This window comes from Phyllostomus discolor, chromosome 10 (assembly GCF_004126475.2).
Source record: "Phyllostomus discolor isolate MPI-MPIP mPhyDis1 chromosome 10, mPhyDis1.pri.v3, whole genome shotgun sequence".
Taxonomy (NCBI): Eukaryota; Metazoa; Chordata; class Mammalia; order Chiroptera; family Phyllostomidae; genus Phyllostomus; species Phyllostomus discolor.
The window spans coordinates 89,066,297-89,092,143 of record NC_040912.2 but is presented as its reverse complement, the minus strand read 5'-3'; the positions used below and the strand labels follow the sequence as shown (position 1 = coordinate 89,092,143).

General features: G+C 45.1%; 1 protein-coding gene across 1 annotated transcript in view; it reads right to left on the bottom strand.

Annotated features, from left to right (window-relative positions):
• The window catches only part of CNTNAP2 (contactin associated protein 2), a 1,722,722-nt gene that overhangs the window by 771,085 nt on the left and 925,790 nt on the right, over window positions 1–25,847 (bottom strand). The window contains exon 10 of the mRNA XM_028525626.2: window positions 15,528–15,699. Within this exon, the coding sequence (XP_028381427.1) occupies window positions 15,528–15,699 (172 nt within the window). The remainder of the gene's footprint in view (window positions 1–15,527; window positions 15,700–25,847) is intronic.

The following is a 25,847-nucleotide window of genomic DNA, read 5'->3' as shown; positions in this document are numbered from 1 at the left end:
ATCCCCGGTGATTCGTATGCACATAAAAGACCAAGAAGCATAGGAGACTAACACATCCACTGTCCAAAAAAATAATTTCTTTTTTTCCTCATAGTCTTCTCTCTCTCCACCCATGTTCGCCCGGTCATGCTGAATCTGCATCAAGAACCAGAACCTCTGTGGAGCATCCCTTTTACTGAAAGCACTCCTCCCTGCACATAGATTTCCCTTGTAAAGAATTCCGGGTTTATTTTGTATTCGCATCTCTACCGGCTGCGCCCCAGCACCCTCACTGCCCTCCCAGGAGCCGGGGAGAGACCGCTCCCTCAGGCAACCGCTGAATGTGAACGAACCCCTCTTCCCCTTGAACGTGCTCCCCCGACATCCCTCCTGGGTACTCACTCATAACTGTGAAATCCAGTCTCTCCAGGAAGAGCGCATTTTCAAGTAAACTTCCCAATGGAAACTAACCATTTTCCTACTCTAGTCCACCCACTGGTTAGAGAGGAGAATTCAGAACATTCCGTATCTCTAAAAGCATTATTTAAAAGGTGTTTTCAGTAAACTGTTTTCTGATGTACCCACTCCTAGGGTCTCCTGACCAGTGACCCCGAAAGGACGGGCAGGGGAGAAAGAGATTAAGTGAATGAACTGAAGCGGGCTTTCCTTCCAGGGGACAGTGCCCAGTAACTCAATCCCACTGGACAGCACGCAGTTAAAAACAAGCCCACACACACACTCCAGAAGTTAGCGGCTCCTCCGGACGAAGGCCTAAAGCACACCTTCCTAGAATGTGTTTTCGGGCATTCTGTGAATCTGTGGCAACTCTCTATTTCAACCATGTCACATGCCTCAGTTTAAATTGTCCACTCGCCCAAGATAGCCTGGCCTCTTATTGTCTGATGCTAACTCTTCTGTCTCCAAAGGAGCCATTTGAATCCCATTGCTTCCATAAAGCATGGCCGAATGGCTCCATTTGGAATTATTCTTTTCATTCTTTGTACTTTCATAGCCTTTGTGCCTGTGTGTGCTATTATTATATTCATGGATTCATGCATTCCACCCAACAGTATGCAGTCAGAGCCTCTCTCACGCCAGGCACAGTTAGGCACGCCCGCCAGAAGGGGGAGCAAATTCAGGTCTGTTTCCAACCCTAACAAAGCTTCCGGTGTAGAAGAGGAGATGAGAGGTGTAATCGCGGTCTTGCACGTGTGCTTAGGAAGTAGTTTAAAAGAACCTGACCCAATCTTCGAAGGTCTGGGATGGTTTCTCGGAGTGAGCTACCTTTGATCGGATCTGGAGGATAAGAAGGAAGGGCAGGGACAGGTGAGAGGTGGGGGATGGGTATGGCAACTCCAGACCCACGGCACAGGGCACGTGAGGGCCATGGAGCTGGCCCCCTGCACACTGAGTGAGGCGGCGTGGCTGGTGGCAGGGGTCGGGGGATGGAGTAAGTGGAACTCCACAGGGAGGCGAGGGCCAGACCAGAAGAGCCTTGTATACTACTTCAAGGACCTGTGACTTTTTCCTAAGGGCAATAAGAAGTAACCAATGCATTTCAAGTAGAAGTTTCAACACTCAGTGTAAGAACTGGAGTACATGCCCACCTCTGCCATTCTAGCATAAAATCCTGGAAGAGGGAGGCTACCTCCTGTTTAGTCCTGAATAGCAAAATGTCTACTGCCTGAGACTAAAGGCAAAACACTTGATAAGTGTATTTATTTTTGAATGGTTGGAGGAAAAATATAAAATATATAACTTGAATAAATTTTATAAATCCATCAAATTTTTATCAGGAAGCATAATTTTAAAATGTTTTGTTTTTTATTTTTTTTTTGAGTCATCAACTGGACTATCAACTATTATTTGTCTACTCCATTACAAATTTGTTTCTTCCACCTCAGGAACAAACCGCCAAGTTTTAGCAGGTATATTACCACCTAAAAAAAAGAGACTATAATTCGGGAGTATCTTGCAACTTGCTGTAGTCATAACTAAACTTGGCCACGTGAAAGTGTCGCAAGAAACTTCTGGGAAGACTTATTAAAAAGGGAGGTGGGCCCTCCTACATTTTTCATGAAAGGCCGATGAAACACCTGGAGTTCAAGCAGCCACTTTGTGGTTAGGAGAATGGAGCAAAACGTGACAGTCTGGATCTCTGATTGCTTCCTGGAGTTACCATGCGCACTTTGGACTGTCCATCTCAGACCTCTGACATGCGAAATAAGAAATTTCAGGTTTGCCTAACAAACTCTAATCGGATCTTTGATCCTAGCAGCTGAAAGCAACTTCTAATTGAGACCTAACCTTTTACTGCAGGAATGCTGGCTTGTGCACACTGGTACGCCTGACAGACAATGTCGTGGAAGGAGGTCATCATTGAAACAAGAAGTTCTCACCTGTGCGCCACTCAAATCTTATCTACTTGGCTGAGGCCTCATTTCTATTTTCACTAAATACATTTTACTTTATTTTTAATGAAGAGGGAATTAATATTCCAGGAGAAAACCAACACATCTGGCTCCTAAGTCTGCAAAGAGATTCTCTGGAGATGGCAGCGCAAGCAGACTCAAGGCTTATGGAAACATCTCATTAAAAGGGACCGTGCGTTTCAGGGGGGTGCCCACTCCCCAGGCCTCTTGGGAACCCCCACTGTCTGTGGAAGAAAACAACCCTAAAGAAGGACACACTGAGTCTCATCAGAAGTCACAGGGATCTTTAACTTACTTTTGGACAAGATTCACATAGCACCTGGGGAGCCCTTTTCCATGGCACAGCACCCAGCCGGAACTCTCTGAAGATTCTGGACCAGCACTGCCTCATGCAACTACTGCGTGAGCCATACAAGTGGAATAAACAGAACAATTACAAATGAGGTATTTTGTATTTCCTTCATCGGTACTGAGTATTCACAACCCAGTGTGCACTTCACACTCCAGCACGCCTGTGTTGGTGTTTCAGTGTTCAAAAGCCGCACCCAGCTAGAGCCTGTGCCTTGGGCAGGACAGGTCTTTGCTTCTCCCGTGCTCTCTGCATTCCACCGAGTCATTCACTCACCTGTCACTCATCACCTGCACTTCTCTCAGCTTTGACGCCCCTGTTTTCACCACTCACTAGATCCCAGTAAAATCTTATTCTAACGGATGCACTTATGACTACACAGATATTCAGGTAAGAACCATTCAGCGACTAGTGAGGATAATACTTAACCTATAAGGCCTTTCGCTCCCTGAAACCAGTTTCACTTTCCGGCCAGTATCTACCTGATGGCCACGTCTAATGGTCTAATGACCTCCCCCTAGTTTAACCTCAGAACACACGGGATTGACCCCTTCGCACAGCCCTGTGCCTACTGCCCTCGTTCAGGCTCTCAGGCCACCTCTGCTCGGACCACCGGAGCACATGTTGGCAACGCGAAACCTGACTTCCCTGCCAGCCCGTCAATGATCCCTTCGTGCCCCGGGGATACACCGTCATCTTGGTACGAGGCCCTTTTTCAATCGTTTCTCCTTAACATGCTGGCGTCACTCTAAGAGCTGCCAGTCCTGGAAGACCCCATGTTACAGCTACTGAGTTCCCGGAGAGCCCCCATGTTGCTCACACTGTGTCCTTCTGCATGTGCTGTCCATGTACCGGGAATGCCCTTTGTGTGCCCGTGAGCGGCTCCTGTGTGCCCTCTGCATCCGCACTGGACTCCCGGCGGGGTTACAGCTGCTTCAAGTTTGGTATTTTGCAGTTCTCTCAATAACTACGTTTTTTAAATGTCTGCCTCTTTTATTAGGTAATAAGGATGTAGGGTGCATAAGGTTACGTCTTATTCACAAAGGTTAACACTATCCTTGGCACCTGGTAGCTAATCAGCGAGTGGTCGTGGAATGAAAGGATAAATGAGTAAAGAAATAATATACCCTTTCAACTCGTCTGTGACCACCCACATAGCTTTCTGCTCTAGTGCAGTCACTTGAATGTTCCAGAAATGCGACAGGGTCATCTGTGCCTCCACACGTCGTCTTTGCTTCTGCCTGGCACATTCCTCCCTTCCTTCCCTGTCATCTGAGACGGCGCCTCCTCTAACGCTCAGCACACGTCCATGAAGTCTCCACCAGCCACTGCTCCCCACCATGACTCCCCTTCATTAATGTCCCACAGAAACCGTCACCTGTCATGATGGAGCAGCACACGCTTCCTCACACAGCCTTTACACTGCTTAAGAAGTTGTGTGTCCCCTTGAGGAGAGACCCCATCCTGCATCTTGTGGCTTTCTCGCTGTGTAGGCAGGCCCTTTGCTTCGACCTTCTCAGACTCCAGGAATTACAATAACCACGTCAATGCAACCTGCCTTTCTGTACTTCTAACTTCAGAAACGTCCCTCTTTAAGATTTTAAAGGTTTTTGTTTCTTCATTAAATTTCAAATGCCTGAAGTTTAAGTAAAAAGGAATTCACCTTGACAACACATTCCTTTGCCCGGGGGGCCCCTTCACGGAAGCATGCCCACGAACACAATCTCACGCAGGAAGCCTTTTGGGAGCTACGCCAAAGGCCCGGAGGTCACGGAGCTCCACAGGCGCCCCTTCCTGAAGGCAAACTCAGGTAACCCCGTAAACGAAAGCATGGAACTCAGGTCTACCATTCTCACAGTGCTAGAAAATGGTCTATTTAAACCAATCTACTTGCTGAGTGAGACAGCCTTTCCAGATGTTACAATTTGTTTGTTAGGAGTTATTGCTTCCATGACAGGCCTTTATTTTCTTTTTCTCTGGCACATTCCATGATGGTCCTCATTTACTAAGCACAGGTTCGCTTTAGGTGGTTACCTTTTACAGAAAACAAAGGAGCCAATGCCGCTAATCACATCACAAAAAAGGGATATTTGCAAATGAAAAGGGAAAAGTGGTTGAACCGGTTACACTCATCCTTGGGAGGTTTAGCATGGATTTTAGGAAGTTACTTTGCAGTAAATGTCCTCAATTCAGTGTGAGGGAGTTTTTTAGCAAGAGCGAGACTCAAAGCAGCCTAGGCACATTGCAGGCCTGATTCCCGTGGGAGGACCTATCGTGGGTGTGCGTCCTGTGCATCTCCGAGTGGGAGCTGGGCCCACACCACGCAGAATGGTCTCCTATAGACCAGGGCAAGAAAACTTCATTTTTAAACTGTTATACTACACAGACACCCTTCTTTAATTTCTACCCTGTTTTCTGTTTTAATGAAAGTAGGTAATGCCCCCTACCAATAAACCAGAGAGTAATGCAATTTAATAGTCCTTCCATCCCTCCCTCCCTCTTTCCCTCTCTCTCCCTCCATTATTTGGAATGCAGAAAGCAAAAGTAAAAAAGCGAATTCTACTTTCTTTTTCCTATACTACAGAACAGCGGGAGGCTTAAATATGTTGAATTTAATGAAGTAAAAAACAAAACCATTAAAAGTAGACACACCCTCACCATTTTAATTTAACTTAAAACTCTACATCATGTAAATTCAATGCCTCCCTAGACAGAGAGAATTGTTCTGGGCCCCTGACTGAAATTCTACAGACAACAGGCTGGTGATTATAAGAGAGAAAGGGGGGTGGGGAAGGCAGAAGAGAATGACCAGGGGCCGGGGAAGGAGGCAGATAAATGGTGACAGAAAGAGACTTGACCTTGGATGGTCAAGTCTTTATAGTGTATTGTGTATGGAACACACAGTACACTATACAGAGGATGTATTACAGAACTGTACACTCGAAACCTATATAATTTGATTAGCCAGTGTCACCCCAATAAATTCAATAAAATTATTACAATTTTTTAAAAAAGAAATTCTACAACTCCAATCCACCGGCCTTTCAGATGACCCATTTCCATAAAGCATGGCCCTCAGATTCCAGTTTTGGTTTCCTAAAGCGCAATGAAAACTAAAGTCACTGAGGGATCTCTGCGGGGTTTTCAGTTGCCTTGTCTATACCTCAGTCGGTGATTTTGTTTCGGGGCACTTGCCTAAGAGCTTTTAATTTGCTTTAATGGAAACTCTTTCTGTCTCTGTGTGTTTGAAAACATACCTCGTATTGAGTTTGACCAGGTCATTACAGAAGCAATGATGACTTGCCTGAACGTATTTGGGGAATGAACAACTGACTTCCATACAGCAGGTGGGGAGGACCCCGGATGAAAGATGGTGACCTGCTGCTCCAACCCTTCTTCCGTCAGGCTGTGGGTACCGCTCCCTTTCACAAAGGCAGTGGTGAGCCTCTATTACCCTGCAAAGCCGGTTTTAAATGAACTCAACGAAAATTCTGCAGTATAGCTAAGTCACTGAGGAAAGCAATCACCTTAAGAAGAAAATGTTTGTTAAGACACTAGTTTAAATACGTTCTTTAATTATTTGCTTTTACTTTTATTTTTCAGGTAATCTAATATCAAAAGCAAGAAATAAAACTTAATGACTCATTTAAATCTCTCCATAGTTGACCTAGCCGCATGTTAAAGTGACTTATCTTTTTCCTTTCTGCTCATCTTCAAATGCATAACTGTCTTCTGACATTACTTTTATGCACTGGGCTTCCCTGGGATTTAAATGTCAAAGCGCGGCCCTACGCCACACCAAAAGCAAATATAGTTTTCTTTTGTCCTAATACATGCAGTACATCAAAGGAGGAGAAGGCTGCTGTTGAATCTTAAAACGGTTAATTTAACTTTTTTCTTTTCCTTTCCCTCTCAGGAGAGTTATCTCCTCTGATATATCACTACTATGTTTTCTTTTTAAAAATGAGTTTTGTCACTCTAGTCCATTATCTGTACTTAAAAATAAAGTCACTCTGAAATCACGTCAGAGAGACAACTGACTTGAACATGAGTTTACCTGGGCACACGATGCTTTGGGGTCGTAGAGCATGTGTTTTTGTGCTACGTCAAGGACTGAGACTCACCTGTTTAGGTGTAAACAGGGAAGTCCCCTTGGGGCCCCTTCGGAAAGAAACTAAATGTCCCTGGCAGTGGAGGTCAAGGTCAAAGGGGAGCCCGAAGTTACCACGGGAGGTCACGAAAGAGCCATGCATTTAAAATAAGGAATAAGTCAGATTTACCAAGACAAAATGGGGCTTTCCAGAAATCTACTAATTATTCCATTTAGCCCAACGAGGGAAAGAAAGAACACAGCCATTTACAATGTAGAATCAATGCGCTCCAGGGCAGGAACGAACTGAGGCAAGGTTAAGAGACGAAATGAATATATTTACAATCATGATTCACAATGCAAACTGACACGTAAGAAAATTAACACTGGACCGTGTGACTAGTCTTTTTTTCTGTGTGTTCATTTAGAGTGGGTGATCTGGTCTTAGGACCCCAAAAACCTTTCGTTCTCAGGGTGTCCCTGAGAGGTGTTCTTTCCACTCAAGGAAATCCAGCCTCAGGCCTGGAAAACTCCCAGTCAGTCCCAGCTGCGCAGGAATGAGTTCCGGCTTTGGAGTCTGATGGGACCAGAGTCCTAGTGACGTCAGAATTTCGCAGGCACGCGGTTCCGAACAACGCCCGTTTATTTGAGAAACCCTTTGCCTCTGTTACCCATTCTGCACAATACCATAGAGTCTAATGGTAAAAAGCAAAATGTTCCCCAGTGGGAAAGAGGAGCTGGCACCCTTTGCCACCAGCCTCCTTGACAGCAGGAATAGTTCTTTTTTTTTAAGATTTTATTTATTTTTAGAGAGGGAAGGGGAGAGAGAGAGAGAGAGAGAGGGAGAGAAACATCAATGTGCGGTTGCTGGGGGCCATGGCCTGCAACCCAGGCATGTGCCCTGACTGGGAATCGAACCTGCGATGCCTGGTTCGCAGCCCACGCTCAATCCACTGAGCTACGCCAGCCAGGGCTAGGAATAGTTCTTAAGAACGAACGGGAAAGGCTCTGCCTGCAAAGGCATGAAAGGGGTCTGCGCCAGAGGGTGGCAATCTGCAGTTAGCACCTCATGGACCTTACATCCTTACTAGCTACTAGAAGAGACAGCCATCAAAATAAAAAAAAAAATTAAAGAAATTATTGAAAAAAGTGGGAAGTGCCAAATGGAAGCAGTCACAAGGGCCGGCAGCCGTAGTCCTGCCTGCGGACCGGGGGCGGTTCCCAGGGGCAATGCCCCACAAGCCGGGCACGGGGACACGGGCACACAGTGTCGCTGAGGAAGGATCCATGCTTGTGACTCGGGCCTTCCTTCTCCTACGGCAGAGCTGATTTTTAGGTATTTCGAGTCAAAGTTTTGGCTTTGTTTATTTTTCATCTTTTTTTTTTTTGTCTTGCGCTGTGTCTGTCAACTCAGGGGACCGACGACACTTCCACGGGGAGTGTGGGCCAGGCAGGTTCACCTCCGGACTCCAGACCCCAGACCGGAACACGTGCGTGGACATGTGGACTCCCTTTTGGCAAGGTCGTCTAACACCAAGGAGGTTCGGTTTGAAGGAGTCTTGGACAGCAAAAGAGAGGCACCGAAGGTGTTTGGGCAGCAAATTCTGATCAATGACCCACCCCCACCTCTCACCTCTGCCACATCAGCATTCAGGTCCCAAGAAGGAGTGTTCCTTGTTCTGTGTGATCTTTAGTAAGTGTTTGCTGACTAAGTCTCAACAGAGACCTAGAAACCCTGCAGTGGTACCCCCTGCCCTGCGCTCTGCCTCTGCAGACCTGTTTACAGAGGGCCTCGTGTCGGCCCTGAGTGCTGTGGGGCGCACGTGGACACGGGCGTGCTGGGGCCGAGAGGGGTCTTAAGACAGCGTATCCCCACAGCGCGCCCACTCACACACGCCATGACTAATTTCCGCTTGTGTGCGGCGTGCGGGAGGCCTAGAGACCACTCCCTGCCTGTTCCTACGGGATCTGCGAGAATGCTCGCACTGCTTTCTGGCACACCCAGGCCAGGGGATAAGAGAAAGAGGGCAGAGAGTGCACAGACCTTGAGCGACCGAGCACCTAGTTTACCCAGACTGACAGGATTCTCCAGGCACGGGGTTCTCAGTACTAAGGTCGGAGCAGGCCCAGGCAAATCAGACAAGTCACCATCTTGCACCGATCTCCAAACCTGAGCCTGGCAGCAGCCAAGCCACGTCCCGAGACCAGAACCGTTGGGACAGAGGCTGAGCCCTGAGGAGCGAGCAGGCTGTGGACCTGCGGAGGAGCCCGGGAGGAGCCTGAGTGTGTGGAACAGACCCCACACTGACGATTGCAGGATGTTACTTAACATAAGTTGGCTGGCCCTGACACAAGGGCCGTGCTGGTGGGTCAAAGATACCCAAAACAGGACAACAGCCCCAAAAGGGAGTCTGACCTTTGACTAGGTTTGAATCTCATACTGATTGAACACACACACACACACACACACACACACACACACACTTATTAGGGTACCCAAATATATGTGTTCAAATATTTATTTTCTGCTATGAATTGAAAGTGGGAGCTTATGAGCAAATGAAGGTCCATTTTAGAAAATAAATAATGTTACATGTTTTCTTCCTTCAAGTTAAGATGACAAATTTGTAACCTGCTTTGACAGAAACTCCAGACCTCCTCCTGAACCAGCAATATTAATCTACTTTTGTCGTTCAGCTTTCCAACAGTCAGCTGAGTTTCGAAACTTCACACACTGTGTCTACCCAACCCGCACTTAAAGACTATCATAAAGAAATCACGTACTTATTCTTTTCTTTCAAGGAAAGGAAAAGAAATCAAACAAAAGGGGTAGATGTTCTTGAAAAGAAAGCCCTGAATAAAAAATAAATAAAACCGGGGACTGTGATTATGCATGCTATCTAAAAATATAAGGAAGACTTAATTACTAACTCAGAAATAGGATCCAGGCTATTCGCGGCGTCTCCAGGGGTAATTTTCTAGGCGGTGGTTAGGCTGAGACATTTACTCTTCCTCTTCCACTCCCCCCGGGCATTCAGAATGTTCACTGTCTTTGTTTCGCAGTAATTTTACAAGGGAGGGGACATGAAAGTTAAGATTCTAATTCAAATGAGCTCCTTTTACCAGCTTTCCTACCAGATGCTGATTCTAACAACATGAATTCTCTCTGGCCTTTTAACAGCCGCTTAGTGCCCAAGTGCCGGTCTCCAGGGGATGGGGCGTTCAGTTTACTAGACCATCAGACAAATGTATCATCTTTTCTTTCAAAGGTAAAGAGATGGTATTGGTTAGTTTTAGAAATGGAAGGTGGGGAAGAAACCAGCCCTGACTGGTGTGGTTCAGTGGATTGAGCACTGGCCTATGAACCAAAGGGCTGCTAGTTTGATTCCCAGTCAGGGCACATGCCTGGGTGCAGGCCAGGTCTCCAGTAGGGGGCGCATGGGAGGCAACCACACATTGATGTTTCCTTCCCTTTTTTTCTCCCTCTCTTCCCCTTTATCTAAAAATAAATAAATAAAATCTTAAAAAACCCCACACCAAACATGTTTAGGGCTCCAAGAAAAGTAAAACTTGACTCGGTGACTTGCATACACACAGATTACTTTTTTTCCGCATAAAAGGAGTGAAGGAGATAGCCAGCTGATGGGCTCACCTCGGGTTTTCTGACTGTACAACCCCAGGTGTGGCGTCTGCACTGGATCAAGGGCAGTGAGGAGAGGGGGTGGCCGCTGAATCAGGACAATGCAAGCTTTCTCAAGAACACCGCGGCTGACATCTGCTTATCTCAGTAGCCAGGGCTGCATCCCGCGGCTCCTCCTGCCCATGGCAATGGGAACACCTCTCTGGCAGCTGGGCTGGGAGGGCGGTCTTAGGATGGATATAGAAGTCATAACTAGCAAGACAGACTTTACTATTATTCACAAAACAGACACATTTTTCTAAATGAGGCGAGAACAGCACCTACTTAAACTCAAAATTAAAACCTGAACAGCAGCTTCCTCATCCCATACGTCCTGGGTGAGAACCACAGGCCACTGAACCTGACCGGGACTCTGCATGGGTTTCCCATGTTGCACCGTCTGCTGCAGCCGGGCTGCCAGGATGCAGACGCTAACCAGCACCTGCCGGGGCTCTCCCGGGACTCACTCCAGCTCCCCAGCCCCCTCCCCTTACTCTCTTTGAAGTGCCCCACGGTTCTATGGGGGCTCCTCTGTAGGAGGAAGTGAATAACCTCACTTTAGTTGTAAGAGTGTTTCTGCAGGGGTTCGGCTCAGATTCTCACACCTGAAGAGAGGTTGGAGAGGAGGGGGCTGAGCATAGGCGCTACCCAGGCCATCTCAAGATGTTTGCCACAAGGGGGCAGCAATGGGAGGGTGCTAAGAGCAGGTGAAAGACGGTCGTGACTCAGGGAGAAACGGTGTTCAGGGCAGGGGACCGCTGAGGGGAGAGCCAGAGGCTTCCTGCCCGCTCCCCCGCTCACCCTCTCAGTTCTGCGGCTGTCTGGGAAACGCAGCTGAAGAGACCCAGGCCCTCCACAGGTGAACTTGGCAATTCTGTCAGACCCACCTCTGGGTGCAACGTCGGCTGACGTCTGCTTGTTGTGCACTCCCATCCAGTTGCCTCCTTGACATTGCACCTGAGACACCCAACAGACATGCCACCTCATACCCGCCACTGAATTCGTCATTTTTTCCCCTCGACCCTGACCATTCTCTACCACGAGCCTGCCCATCTGAGGAGACAGTGACTCCTTCCATCCAGTCGCTTTCGCCGAATCATTTCCTCTCTCCCCTTGTGCCCCAAAACTGATCCAGCAAGAAACGCCGTGGACTCTACCTTCTATATGCGTGTACATTCAGAACCGACCACACATCTCACACCTCCTGCGCTGGCGCCCTGGCCCGAGGCCACCACGACCTCTCACCCGGATCATGGGGACAGGCTCCCCTTCGTCGTCCCACAGCCCGCTGCCTTTATGAAATGCACACTAGAGTGTACCCCAGCTCTGCTCAAGACTGGGTATCACTGCTCTGATGGAACAGTGACGCCCAGTTCCGTCGGAGTAAAAGCCGCAGCCTTGCAATAACGACAGGTCCCCAGGACCCGGCCCGGGGACAACTCTGGCCTCCTCTCCTGCGACTCTGCTCCTCGTCCTTCCAGACTCGCCACCCTGGCCCCTTGTTGATCCTAGTCCTGCCAGGCAGCCTCGTGGCCTTGACATTCCCTTTTTCTGTAACGTTCTTTCCCTGAGTTGGCTGGTTCTGTTACCTCTTTCAGGTCTTGGGCTGTTATTACCTTTTGAGCGAGGTTACACCTATTTAAGCTGCAACCCAATGCCTCGGTCTCCTGGAACGCCAGTCCTCCTTCGCTTGCTCTACTTCCTTTGTCCACAGCGCGTATTTCTTCTAACTTGCTCCACTATTTACTGATTCATGGCCTATTACCCTCCTTCCTCCAGAACATGGGCTTCGGAAGTACAAGCATCTTTGTCTGTTTTGTTCAATGGTTTATACGCTAAGAGCCCAGGACAGTGCCTGCACCACGCGTACGCTCGGAAAATACCACTGAATGAATACTCCTGTAGCTTGGCACGCCTGCCCTTTGCTTGATCCAATGCCGTGTCCAGACAACAAACCCATGCAACAAACGAGCACATGTCACTCCACACACAGAGAGAAAAATAAGTTGAAGTCACAGGGTATCCCAGAATGACACCGAGAATCATCGTCCCCAAACTGTCTCCCTACATTCTGCTCATCAAATCACTGCAGCTGCGCCCATTACCTCCACACATTTTATGAAAATCACGCCTGTGGTAACACTTCTACTTTTTTTATCCCATGTTCTCATTTATTCCTTTCCCCCCACAAAATAGCTTTCAAGTCATTGAGCTGAAATGTGAAAGGAGAGAAGTAAGAAAGAGCCAACATGGGCTTCCTCGGGAGAATTGAGGCAGTTCGAAAATAAAATGGCAGAGAGCGGGCAGCTGCAAAACTGTAGTTACTGGGGGGTGGGAATCAAACAAGACATGGGTTAGGGCTGTGCCATTCAAGTGTGACCGAATGAGTCACCACTGTAGGGGGACGGGCTAACCCCACTGGCCCCCTCACCTGGACAGACCCAGATGAAATCGTCAGTGATACCGACAGTCTGAATGAGGCGAACAGAGTCTTGTGTCCTATTCATAAAAACACAGCCCTTCACAGGTGGAGATTTCGATCCGGGCCGGTTTAGGTAAAGGAAGGACTCTGCTGTCCCACACCCTGGTGGTTACTGCACAGAAGCCATCGCCTGCAGAAAGCGGGACGAGCAGAAAATGGACCGCAGAGCGGTTCCAGGGAATTTGCGGAGATGGGTCAGAGGTGGCTGCTTCCCCAAAGCTACTCTTCCGGGCTATTGTCCAGGAGCATGGGAACAAAATTCCTTGTTCTGTCAGCTCCAGGACACTTGTCAACAATGGCACTGACCCTCTTCGGTTAAAAAACAAAAACAAAAACTATATTCTTGTAGCTGCCCCAAATGGAAGTCTGCATTCTCTAAGCCACATTCTCACCAGAGGCCATATTCCACGATTTTCATTTACCAAAATCTCACTCATTCTTTTGGGGCCAATTTAGCTCCTGCTCTTTCCATGGGAGTAAGACATTAAAATTTCAATTTCTCTCCTGTACTTTTTAGTAGCAAACAATTTAAACACAAGGCCCAGGAAACATGCTGTTTGGAGAGAAACGGCAATATCGCCATAAAATCTAGTCTCTTTACAAAAGCTGAATGAAATGGCTTGGTTATTACTGACAGAAATTATTGTATTATTAAAGCCACTGGCATGGAAAATGGACACGGCACTAAAATAGCTCCATATGCTGTGTAACTATTACTAAGGAGGAAAATCTTCCTGTATGGAAAATAATTATTAAATGTATACATAAACATCTAATGTCAGAACATATAATCATAAAACTTTGATCTCTCAGTTTTCCTGATTATTTCTACCATTTACATCAGGCAGAAATAAGAGCTATTATATTACTGACGGTTCTAGAATTAGGAGTATATTTCTATTAAAACTGTTCATTGTTCTGTTCAAATATAAACTGTTTAGGCTATCAGGATGAGTATTTACAAATATGTAATAGAAATAAGCACTATGTGATGCCAAGTTTTATTACAAACATATTAAGGCTTTAAAATTTATACTCTGTAGCTGTCATAAACTATAACTTACCACACATATGAATACTGTTTATTAAGATTATATGGAACAGAGTTATTTCATTACAGATAACTTTACATGCTTTTTAGATTAATTATATATCTTTGAAAGACTTCTCCAAGGCTTTCCTCATAAATGAAAAAGCATTATTAGAAACTTACAGTGTATGTTTTGTTGGGGACATATTGAGACTTATGGAACTTTCATCTTTCCAAATGTAAAATTAATGAAATTAGTTTTCAGGATAAGATAGTCCTCTCATAAAAGATTTCATATTGGTTTTTTAAAATCCCCTAAATTCACCAAGTTAAATTCAACCCATGGTTAGTTGCAGTTTGCTTATGAACAAAACATCTAAAACCAAAACACTTCCTGGTTGGAATGAAAGGCATTTTTAGAAGTATGATAACCGTAGAGTGTGTGCTGTTGTTACAATATTTCATACAAAAGCGGTGTCTTTCCACTGTGTAAGAAGTCAAAGTCAACTTGGTTTTTATAAAAAGCTCCTCTACAGATTTGCAAAAACAGATAAAGATTGGAGTTTTGCAAGATGCTAGCACATGTAGGCAGACTCAATTGCATTAAATATGCTGCTTCAGTAAGTACCCATACTGCCCACCAATATTTTTTAATGTTTTCTTTTCTTTTTTTTTAATTTTAATCATTGTTCAAGTACAGTTTTCTCCCTTTTACTCCCAGTCCAGCCCACCCACCCAACCCTCCCCACTTCCCTCCCATTAACACCCCCCCTAGTTTTTGTCCCTGTGTCCTTGAAATTTGTTCCTGTTAATGTTTTCTTTTCATTAGGAGGGGACTTTAGGGGGGACAACATGATAAGGATGAGTTGTGCCCGAGACAAGGAGAGAAGGGGCCCCTCTGCTCGTGGGCACAGGAAGCAAACCTAAAAATAAACTGAGTTCCTTCACAACCCAGCTGTTGCCGGCAAAGCCACCTGCATGAAGCTCACACCCACTGAGGGAGGCCGATGGACCAAAGCAGTGGTTTTCAACTGCTGAGCCTGCCTCGAGAATTTTCAAAACATGCAATTCCTGACTATTTCATCAGGGGCACTGACCTTGCTTCCCTCGGACTGTCAAATAAAAAAATGACAACAGCCAACATAACAACAGCTGTCTGGGGTGAATGAATCAAAATTATACCTAATTTTTGGTCAGGTCGGCCAAAAGTATATTTTTTTGGTGCACTGCAGAATTTTAGTGGTTAGTTCATGTGCGCCCTGAGATGACACAGGTTGAAAATAGCTGGACTAACGGGACAGCATAGATTGCTCCATCATATATATTCATATCCTGATACAAGCATCGTCGCTAACATCACACATACAGGACCACAGACATGGCAGACGGCTCCTCCCGTCCAGCCTCTTGGAGGGTGGGCGCCCCGCACACAAACATGAACTTTGAAAGTCTGGACCATCTGAAGGAGGATGAAGAGACCGCTTACCTGTCTATGATGGCGCACATGTCAATGCTGACGTTTGCAAAGCTTCCCGGCCTCCTCTGCGCCACCTCGTATAAGTTCACAAGCTGGTCGTCCACGTGAATGAGCTGCATGCACCCTTGGAACGAGGGCTGAAGGGCGGAGTGACTGGAGTTGCTCATCTGGTTCGGGAAACCTGCGGGAGAGCAGAAACGGGGACGTTAAGCCCTGTGCACAGCGTGCTTCACTGCGTTTCCTCTGGGAGGCGCCCTGACCATGCCCGTGGTCTCCACTCCTGCTCTGAGGCTCCTTGCTGGTGTGGAGGGCAATGCAGAAGGAGGAAGTCGTGTGAGCAAGAGATAGGATTTCAGGGAGAGAAGTGGGGGCTGAACGTAGACGAGTCTCTGTCTCTGGGGTCTAGTATCGCTCACAGGTTCTCCTGGACATCTTCCTCACCCTGTCACAGCTCTCTTCCCTCCGCTGTCGACAACCTGCGGCTGTTCTTCTGCACCTGGCCCTGTCTACAGAGACTGGAACATAACATGTAGACCTTTCTCACCTGTCCAACTGCCTTCCTTTTATACCTTCAAAATCACCTCTATTTTCTTAATTCTCTATGACTTAGATGTCAAGAAGCTAAAGTTATTATTATCAAATAAGATGAATCGTATTTTATGGATTAGGGTCTGACTCAATCCAAAGAGACTTCTGCATTACAAATGACTTCTCAATTTATAAAATCCTAACAAATATTACGAAGACATAAACTTAGGTATCAGAGGGTCAGCCAGCCTGCTCTGAATATCTACCATCTATATGGTACCTGATATGGTATAGAGAGCATAAATGATAATAAATGAAACTACAATTAAAAGAGAATAAAAACAAGGCCAAAAAACAGAGTCAATACTACTGGTTCTATTAGGGAATAGCACACATATCTACCAGGTTTGAAATCCGACATGAAAATTTTCATTTCAGAGGACTTCCGGCCAAGATGGAGGCGTAGGTAGACACACTGTGCTTCCTTGAACAACCAAAATAAGGACAACAACAATTTAGAAACAGAAACAACTAGTACCAACAGAAAACTGAACTGTATGGAAGTCCGAAAACCAAGGAGTTAAAGTAGACACATTCATCCAGACCGGTAGGCAGGGCAGAGTCAGACAGCCAGGAGGACGCAGGGGGTCGCGGCAAAACCCACGGTGGTGCCCGGTGCGCACGTGGCAGGGGGCGGGGCCAGCGAGGCGGCAGACTGCGCAGGGGCACAGTGCGCAAGGCGGCTGGCAGGCCGGGCGGTCCCACATTTGTGCGCAGATAAAGCAGGCGAACCTGGGGAGCGAGACAGACCGCGCAACCCAGGGTCCCAGCGCCGGGAAATAAAGTCTCAAACCTCCGGCTGAAAATACCTGTGGGGGTTGAGGTGCCGGGAGAGACCCCAGCCTCACAGGAGAGTTCCTTGGAGAGACCCACAGGGTCCTAGAACGTGCACAAACCCATCCACCCGGGAGTCAGCACCAGAAGGGCCCACTTTGCTTGGGGGAAGCAGTGCAAGTGACTGAAAGCTGGCAGAGAGCGGAGCAAGCGTCATTATTCCCTCTCCGACCCCTGCTCCACAAACAGTGACTGGGTTGCCCCGCCCTGGTGACACCTAAGGCTCCGCCCCTCACTACGCAACAGGTGCGTCAAGACAAAAAAAAAAAAATGGCCCAAACAAAAGAACAGATCAAAGCTCCAGAAAAAATACAACTAAGCGGCGAAGAGATAGCCAACCTATCAAATGCACAGTTCAAAACACTGGTGATCAGGATGCTCACAGAATTGGTTCAATTTGGTCACAAATTTGATGAAAACATGAAGGTTATGCTAAGTGAAATAAAGGCAAATGTGCAAAAAACAAATAGTGATGGGAAGGAAACTGGGATTCAAATCAATGGAGTGGACCAGAAGGAAGAAACATCCAATCAGAAAAGCATGAAGAAACAAGAATTCAAAAAAATGAGGAGAGGCTTAGGAACCTCCAGGACATCTTTAAACATTCCAATATCCAAATTATAGGGGTACCAGAAGGAGAAGAAGAAGAGCAACAAGTGGAAAAGTTACTTGAACAAATAATAAAGGAGAACTTCCCCAATCTGGCAAAGGAAATAGACTTCCAGGAAGTCCAGGAAGCTCAGAGAGTCCGAATCCCAAACAAGTTGGACCCCAGGAGGAACACACCAAGGCACATCATAATTACATTACCCAAGATTAGAGATAAGGAGTCTTAAAAGCAGCAAGAGAAAAGGGGACAGTTACCTACAAAGGAGTTCCCATAAGTCTGTCAGCTAATTTCTCAAAAGAAACCTTGCAGGCAAGAGGAGGCTGGAAAGAAGTATTCCAAATCATGAAAAACAAGGACCTACATCCAAACATTGCTCTATCCAGCAAAGCTTTCATTTAGAATGGAAGGGCAGATAAAGTGCTTCTCAGATAAGGTCAAGTTCAAGGAGTTCATCATCACCAAGCCATTATTATGTGAAATATTAAAGGGACTTATCTAAGAAAAAGAAGATAAAAAACATGTAAAATGAAAGCAAACTGTCATTATATAACTGACAATTATTAACAACCACACCTAAAACAAAAACAAAAACAAACTAAGCAAACAACTAGAACAGGAACATAACCACAGAAATGGAGATCACATGGAGGGTTAGCAACAGGGGAGTGGGAGGAGGAGAGAGGGGGAAAAGGTACAGAGAACAAGTAGCATAGATGGTAGGTAGAAAATAGACAGGGGAGGGTAAGAATAGTGCGGGGAATGTAGAAGCTAAAGAACTTATAAGTATGACACACAGACATGAACTAAAGGGGGGTAATGTGGGAGGGAGGGGGTGTGCAGGGGAGTGAAGGGGGAAAATGGGACAACTGTAATAGCATAGTCATTATTTCAAAATAACTTTAAAATAGCACCACCAATCAATTACCATTATGTCCTTTCAGGAGAAAAATGCATAGGAAATTATTATGCACAGGAAATGTGGAGGCCACAGGGAATAATACTGCTCTGTCCCATTAAGTGTCTCCAGGAAGTCCTGGAAACCATCCCCTTTTCACATAGTTCCCCACAACAAGCTGAACTACCACAGCAAATTAAACTGCACTAATTTGCTTAAAAATCTGAAGTTATTCACACATTTATTTCAATCTAAGAGTATGTGTAATTTATACAGAGTGGATTGAGGTTAATATGTGCCATTTGTCAAGTAAATTTTCAATAACAACTTTTTAAAAAAAACTCACCACTAGGTGATTTTTAAAAATATCTTAATCCTAATTTGACTAGTAATAGGAATTTAGGACAAGAGAAACTTCCTCCCTTTATCAATGGTTTATAATATTTAAAGTCCAATAATTATCATTTGAACTCTCTTTAAGGGTTAATCACAGAAGTGTAGTATATCCTTTTCCATCAACAGAATATTATGTAAAATAGAATTATACTTAAATTAATTCCGTGACTTAAAAATAAGGCTTTATTTCAATGTCAAACATACAGCTCATCTATATGTTTTTTCTAAGTCACATTTTTTTTTCATTTGCATTGACTTAGTCCCCTTGGAATTTGCTGATCTTAGAGAAGTCATGTATTTAGACTAGTGGTTCGCATACATATGATTTTAAATCTGTTTAATCAAGATAATATTGAAAGGATTTAATGTCTAAACTTAGCAGAGAGAAAACATGCAGCTGTAGCTTCAATGACTATTCTCGACAACAATTTGGTTCTGGTTTTTGAATATTTGGGACTCTCTAAATATCCACACTAGCTTTGAAATATTCCAAACTGAGTAGATCTATTTGTGAGAAAAAGGCCTTTTTTTGAGGCAAAGCAGCTGCAAAATGCACAGATCACTGCTGATTGGATTGAGGATAATTAAGTTCATAAAACAAGACTTCCTTGGTCACCCCTAACAATGTTCTCTTTGGCCCTAATCAATTCCGGAGTTTGAACTGTCAAGGTCCTTTCATATTTCTACATGGGATACATTCTAGGAGATAATTATAGGACAAACTACTACATAGCTATTAAAAATTTAGATTCTTTCCCCTCTCCTTCCATTATCTTTAACATTTCCAAGAGGGACTCCATTAATTCACTCTCTTTCGTAGTGTCTTTCCACACTGCATTAGGGCTGACCTCTGTGGTCAGCGGGAAACCGTGCAAGTGGTAGCCGTGCGTGACTTCCAAGGCTGGTTGCCAGCTTGGTCTCTGAGACTGCTAACCCTGAAAGCCAGCCACCGTGCGCGAGCAGTCTTTGGGAGAGGCCCGTAGAAGAAGATAAATCATGGGTTTTAAGCCATTACGTTTTGGAGTGATTTGTCATGCAATAATAAATAACTAGTAATGAATTTGGCACTGAGAGAGGGTTGTAACATAAATCTAAAAAGGTGGCAGTGACTTGGGGGCTGGGATATCCCAGCACGTTACAGGGGCCTTGAAGGGATGTTATTGGGAGCCTGGTGGCTCTGGAGGAGCTTGTCAGTAATGGCTTGAAGGAAGGTGAGGAAAGAATGTCATTGGCAATGGGAGAAGACCACACACACACACACACACACACACACACTCTCTCTCTCTCTCTCTTCCTCTCTCTGCAATGAGAAATTAAGCAGCACTGTGATACTACGGGAAGGAGGAAACTACACTTGAGAACTTTGTCATCTAGCTAATGGCATTTGCAGACAGAGAATTCTGACATCGTTCTGTTTATAGTAAAAGGAGGTGGTGGGTGGGGGGGGGAGAAAAACTAAAGAAAAACTGTTGCATATAAAGAAGCCAGGACTTGCTGGATTTGAAGATAAATGTTTTCCCAATTGCAGTCTCTTCAGATGGCAAACATGCAAAGATCTGGAAAGCACTTTCAGGCAAAGGTTGACTACCAGTGCAGCATAATCTGCAGAAGACAATGAGGCGAGACTGTAAAATCCACATTAATTCCTCCAAAACGTGTTCGGTGGTGCCTCAGAGAAACATTTCGTCAGACGGAAAACTCTCTAGGCTGGGTGCTGGGGTCTCCTACAGACCCCCTGAGCTATCCAATAGGGATTTCAATAATCTCTGGGGCATTTTGCCCTTAGCATGCCAGCAGAAACCCAGTGTTAGAAAAAGAAAACCTGTTTAATGGAATAAACCCAAATAACACTGATAGAGTAGAAAACATTATTTATTTTCTGTATTTGTTCCTTGTAAGGATAAATATAATGTCACTCATAATACTAGTGTATTAGTATCCGTGATACTTTCAGTGACTATTCTAAAGCTCAGAAATTAACCTACTTAATAGGTTAGTATCAGGAGTGTTTGGAGATATAAATTTGCAGCTGAGCTTTTTTTTTTACAAAGACTTTATTGATTATTTTTAGAGAGGGGGGAAGGGAGGGAGGAGAGGGAGAGAAACATTGATGTGAGAGACAATAACATCGATTGGTTGCCTCCTGCATGCCCTTAACCGGGGACCTGACCCACAACCCAGGCAAGTCCCCTGACTGGGAATTGAACCGGCGACCTTTCAGTTTGTGGGATGATGTCCAACCTGCTGAGCCACACCAGGGAGGGCTGCAGGTGAGATTCTGAGAGTCAGAAACGGAGAGATATAAAATTGATAGGAAGGCAAATTTAATAAAAATTTGCCAACTTAGTAGAAAGAGTATATAGACTACAGAGGTAAACTTTTGTTCATTTTTTTTTGGCTTAGAGCTTTAGGTTTATCATATCTATAAATTTGGAATAAAAATGTAATATTCATACATGGGCTGTTGTTACCGGGCTGAAGGATCTGACAGCGTGTTGGAATGCCCACAGTGAGTTGGACTCTTGTCTGTCTGGATTGCACTTGACTGTCAGTAAGCAGGGGAGCCCGCTTCTCTCTATGCAGGGTCATTATCATTATGTCGTCTGACTGGCATCTCTGAGATTTCTGTTTCAAGACTTAGGATATAAAAACTTCATACCCGATTTGAAGTCCACTCAGCATTTTATTATTCTTGCTGACAAAAGAAATACATGCGATTTCAAGGTTTTAGAATTTTAATTCAGAAATACACCCGTGGAAAGCATGCTGATATTCCCTTTGACATTGCAATGCCCACGTAAACTGTTGTAAGTGATAATGTTAACCCGATGAGACAGAGAGAGCAAACAATAGGCAACAGGTTGAAAACCTGATGTGTCTAAAACCACGTGAGTACCTGACTCATCTCTGTTTATGGTCAGTGTGAAGCTGGGAGGTTTGGGAGGTCATTGTGAGGCTGGTGGCGTGCTGTAAGGATGATAAAATCCACGTATTGTCTTCCTTTCAGTATAGCCTTGGGTGATCATGGGAAATGTCCACCGGTTTCTACTGTGTCCCCACGCTTCCCAAATGACTTGCCCTGGTGGGAACTGGGGTCTGGAGAGCAGAGTGTGAGAGCTGGCAGGAAGGGGCCCCAGGGTACCGAAACCTCCCCGGTGGGAACAGCCTCACAGGTTGAGCAAATACACAAACGTACTGAGGATTTGTCCGGAAAGGAGGCTACGCATAGAAATGGAAAATCTTGAATGGTTCCCGTGGGTTTGAGCTGGACTTTAATCAGCCAGTGTACACTGGTGGTATTTAGTGCATTTAGGGAGATGAAGAAATACATCCAGCTGGAATTGTGTGAGCGCTTACTATACAGACAGTTTCCACCATGTGGTGCAGACAGCTCAAGGGGAGGGTCACCCAGAAGCACTGAGTATCCCTGTAGTTCAGGTCTCAGTCTCCATCCTGAATAAAACCAGGACTCCTTGGAGAAGTGGCAGGTACCAGGGCTGGGTCGGGAAGAGTCCAATATGAGCCTGGGCCACTTTCTGGTAGAAAGTGAAAAAGTGTTCAAAGAATGACAGGGTCACGTGAGAATGATAGAAGAGCCAGCCTGAATTGGCCTTCTCCAGCTCAAATCTGGACGATCTGAATGCAAAATAAATAACTGGAGCATCAAAAATTCAGTTTGAGTATCAAAAGAATAAATAAGGGAAGGAAGAAAGGCAGGAGGGAGAGAGAGGAAGAGAGGGAAGGGAGGAGGGAAGGAGGAAAAAGGAAGAACGAAGAAATGATGAATGGAAGGAAGGAAGGAGGAAGGAAGGGAAAGGAGGGAGGAAGAAAAAGAAGTACATTAATTTTTAGATCAGACCTCACTGAATAAAATAGGAATCTGTGAATCTACCTGCCTAAAAATGCATAACTGAACAGGGAGAATAGAAATCTCTTCCTACAGTGCAATACTAACTAATAAACGAAAAGGTATGTTGGAATTAGCAAGTCACCGTTTGGCAACCATCACAATAGTAACTAACTCAGGAAAGAAATACCAGTTGATGCTGAAATGCATGGGTGAAAGTTGGGTGAGGACAAAGTGTCCAAGCGTCTCCCTAAAAACACAGTATTAATTTCAAATTTGTTTTGTTTTGTTAATCATTCCTTTTTTTAAGATTTTATTTATTTATTTTTAGAGAGGGAAGGGAGGGAGAAAGAGAGAGAGAGAGAAACATCCATGTATGGTTGCTGGGGGCCGTGGCCTGCAATCCAGGCATGTGCCCTGACTGGGAATCGAACCTGCGACACTTTGGTTCACAGCCCGCGCTCAATCCAACACACAGTATTAATTTCAAACAGGAAACCAGTCATTTTACAGCAGAGAAACCTGGCGGACGTCTTTGTCATGAAGAGATCAAGCTATCACCATCAGTAAAGGGACCGCCTGACCCTGTGGGCCCCGACAAGACGCAGTGAGAAGAATATGGCATCCCCTGGGGGTTCTTCTGCCCCAAATACATAGGTAACCTGGGTTCAACCACGAGGAAGCATCAGACAGACCCAGATGGGGAGGATGTGAGGAAGGACACGGCTGTGAACGTCAAGAATCAGCTGACGATCTGGTTCCGACTCTCAGAGGCTGGAGAGGCGGGGACACTGGGTGTGACATGGGACCCCAGGACATCACAGGACAACAGACACAACTTGAATGAGGTCTCTGGGTGGAAGTCATACTGCTGGCTTTTGTATTTCTCTTGCAATTTTTTTGGTGCACATTTAGAGTTATTTGAAATAAAAACAAAAAAACAAAATAAAGTTTGAAGATAAAAACAATTAAAAATGTTCTGTTCCATCTGATATGAACAGTGCTGTACGCTACAAATTCTGCCACTTGGCATTAAATTGTTCCCCCAGTAAAACGAACCTGTCCTGTCCCCACGTTCTCACACCCCAGTTTTTGTTTATCCCGCTGCCCCCTGCATTCGATGCCCACGGATTTTGCATGAAGCCGGGCTCCCTAACTTCAGTGATGATTTTCAGGTAACCATAGGACGTCGTTACCCTTTAACTAGGCTTCTCAGTGGCATTTCACACTCCATCTGCATACATTTATATTCTGTGTTATCAAACCAGGATGACTTTTGCGGCCTTAAAAGACCCAACATTCTGACTCCTGCACCTCATTCCAAATCCAGTCCCAATCGCTCTTAGTCAGACTCAGGACCTGGAACCTAAAAATATTAGGGCACAGACAACCACTCAGAACCCCGCCTGAGATTTAAAATGAAAACAATGCTAATTAAACCATTAAATAAGTACGATGGTACAAAAGTTGAATAATTTTCTTCGATATATGCTTTATGCTTCTGGTAAATCTCTCACAGTTAGAAATAGTTCTGTTGTATTTTTGTGGGCCTAGTTTGCTAGTTCCCTAATTAAATGCTTAAGATGTCCACCCTTGCAAATTAAGTTTCGGCCACCTTCTTCTCTTGCCTGCGCCTCGGGAGAACCGTGCCCTTTCCACCCGGGATTTCCTCCTCCCTTGCATTGCTCGTGCTTGACTTATTCTCCTGATGCAGGTCGCCTCAGATGTCACCTTCCACGAGGGGCCTTCCGAGACCGCTCTGTTAGAAAGTATTCTGCCAGTCTTCCTGGTTCTTCAGCTACTCACTTCTTCTTACAGAATTTGTCACACTTTATACTCATCTGGATTTGTTTCTTTATTTACTTATGCGTGTCTGTGTGTTTCTGAGTGTGTTTTTCTCTTCTTTGGGGCTATTATTTTCAGGACATCAGTCATATCGTCTTGTTTTTCTGTGAATTTTATATATATTAAATTTATATATATATTATATACACATAAAATTTTATATATAAATAAAACATATGTATATATACAGATATACATGCATTTTATTTATATATATTTTATGTGTATATACATATATGTGCACATATATGTAGGTACACATATATACAAATTTTTTTATATACAAAGTTTAGTACGTTTTTATACATATATACACACACACCATAATTTTTACCACTCTAATATCTTAAAATAATGCAATTATATAAGAGATATTCAAGAGATAAAATTTGAAAACATTACTTTTTAACAGATTGAAGCTATCCTTTACAACACAATATACATCAATTTTCAGACTTTATGGCCCCCTCTGTATTTGTTAGGCAAGGGATCTACTGCATTAACGTGTTTGAGTTTTGCCCTGGAACGAGGCGAAGTTTCACCCTGCGTCTGCCCTTCCTCCTGGTCTCTGTTTCAGCTGCCGCACCTGGGAGGCCCGCTCTGTGCGCCAGTCAAACCACGGTGCCCGGTCTCAGCTCTGCATCCCCTCACCCAATTCATCGTTCTTCATAACACTTACCGCCGTCTGATGAATTGCATGTTTGTTTATAGTTTTTTTCCCCCTTTTATGAGAATGCGAACTTCTTGAGACACTGACTCTGCTGTATCTCACGGCAGGGGCCCAGCAAGTGCTGTTGAATGCCAAGGAGACAATGAAGGATTGTGAGAAAGGAAATGTCAGTGTGTGTTGTGTTACGACCTCTCCAGTGGAGATAAGAACAGGCTGGTGGCGGGAAAACTGGAAGCAGGGATTGGCTTACAAAGGAGCCACTGGAGAAGCCCCAGGTTCTCATCGAGAACATGTCAATGAAGCTGACAACGTAGAGGAGACGGACGAAAGATGTTTCACAGGAAGAGAGGAGAGGACTGGCTAACCCACTGGATGTGACTGCTGCCCAGGGAGAGAGGCGACAAGGATGAATCTCAGATTTGTTGCTGAGCAACAAGATGAATGCTTTTGTCTCCACCAGTGGAGGGGCGTCAGGTCATTGTGAAGTGGGATGGATATAAAGGAGCAGGAGAAAGGGGGGCTGAGTGATTTTGACAGGCAGTACCTGTGAGACATCCACGACACTGTATGATATTCAATCTGCAGGTTAATACTAATGTCTGGGCTTCAGGAAAGCGACCGGAAATTGGGAAAGATTTGTGAGT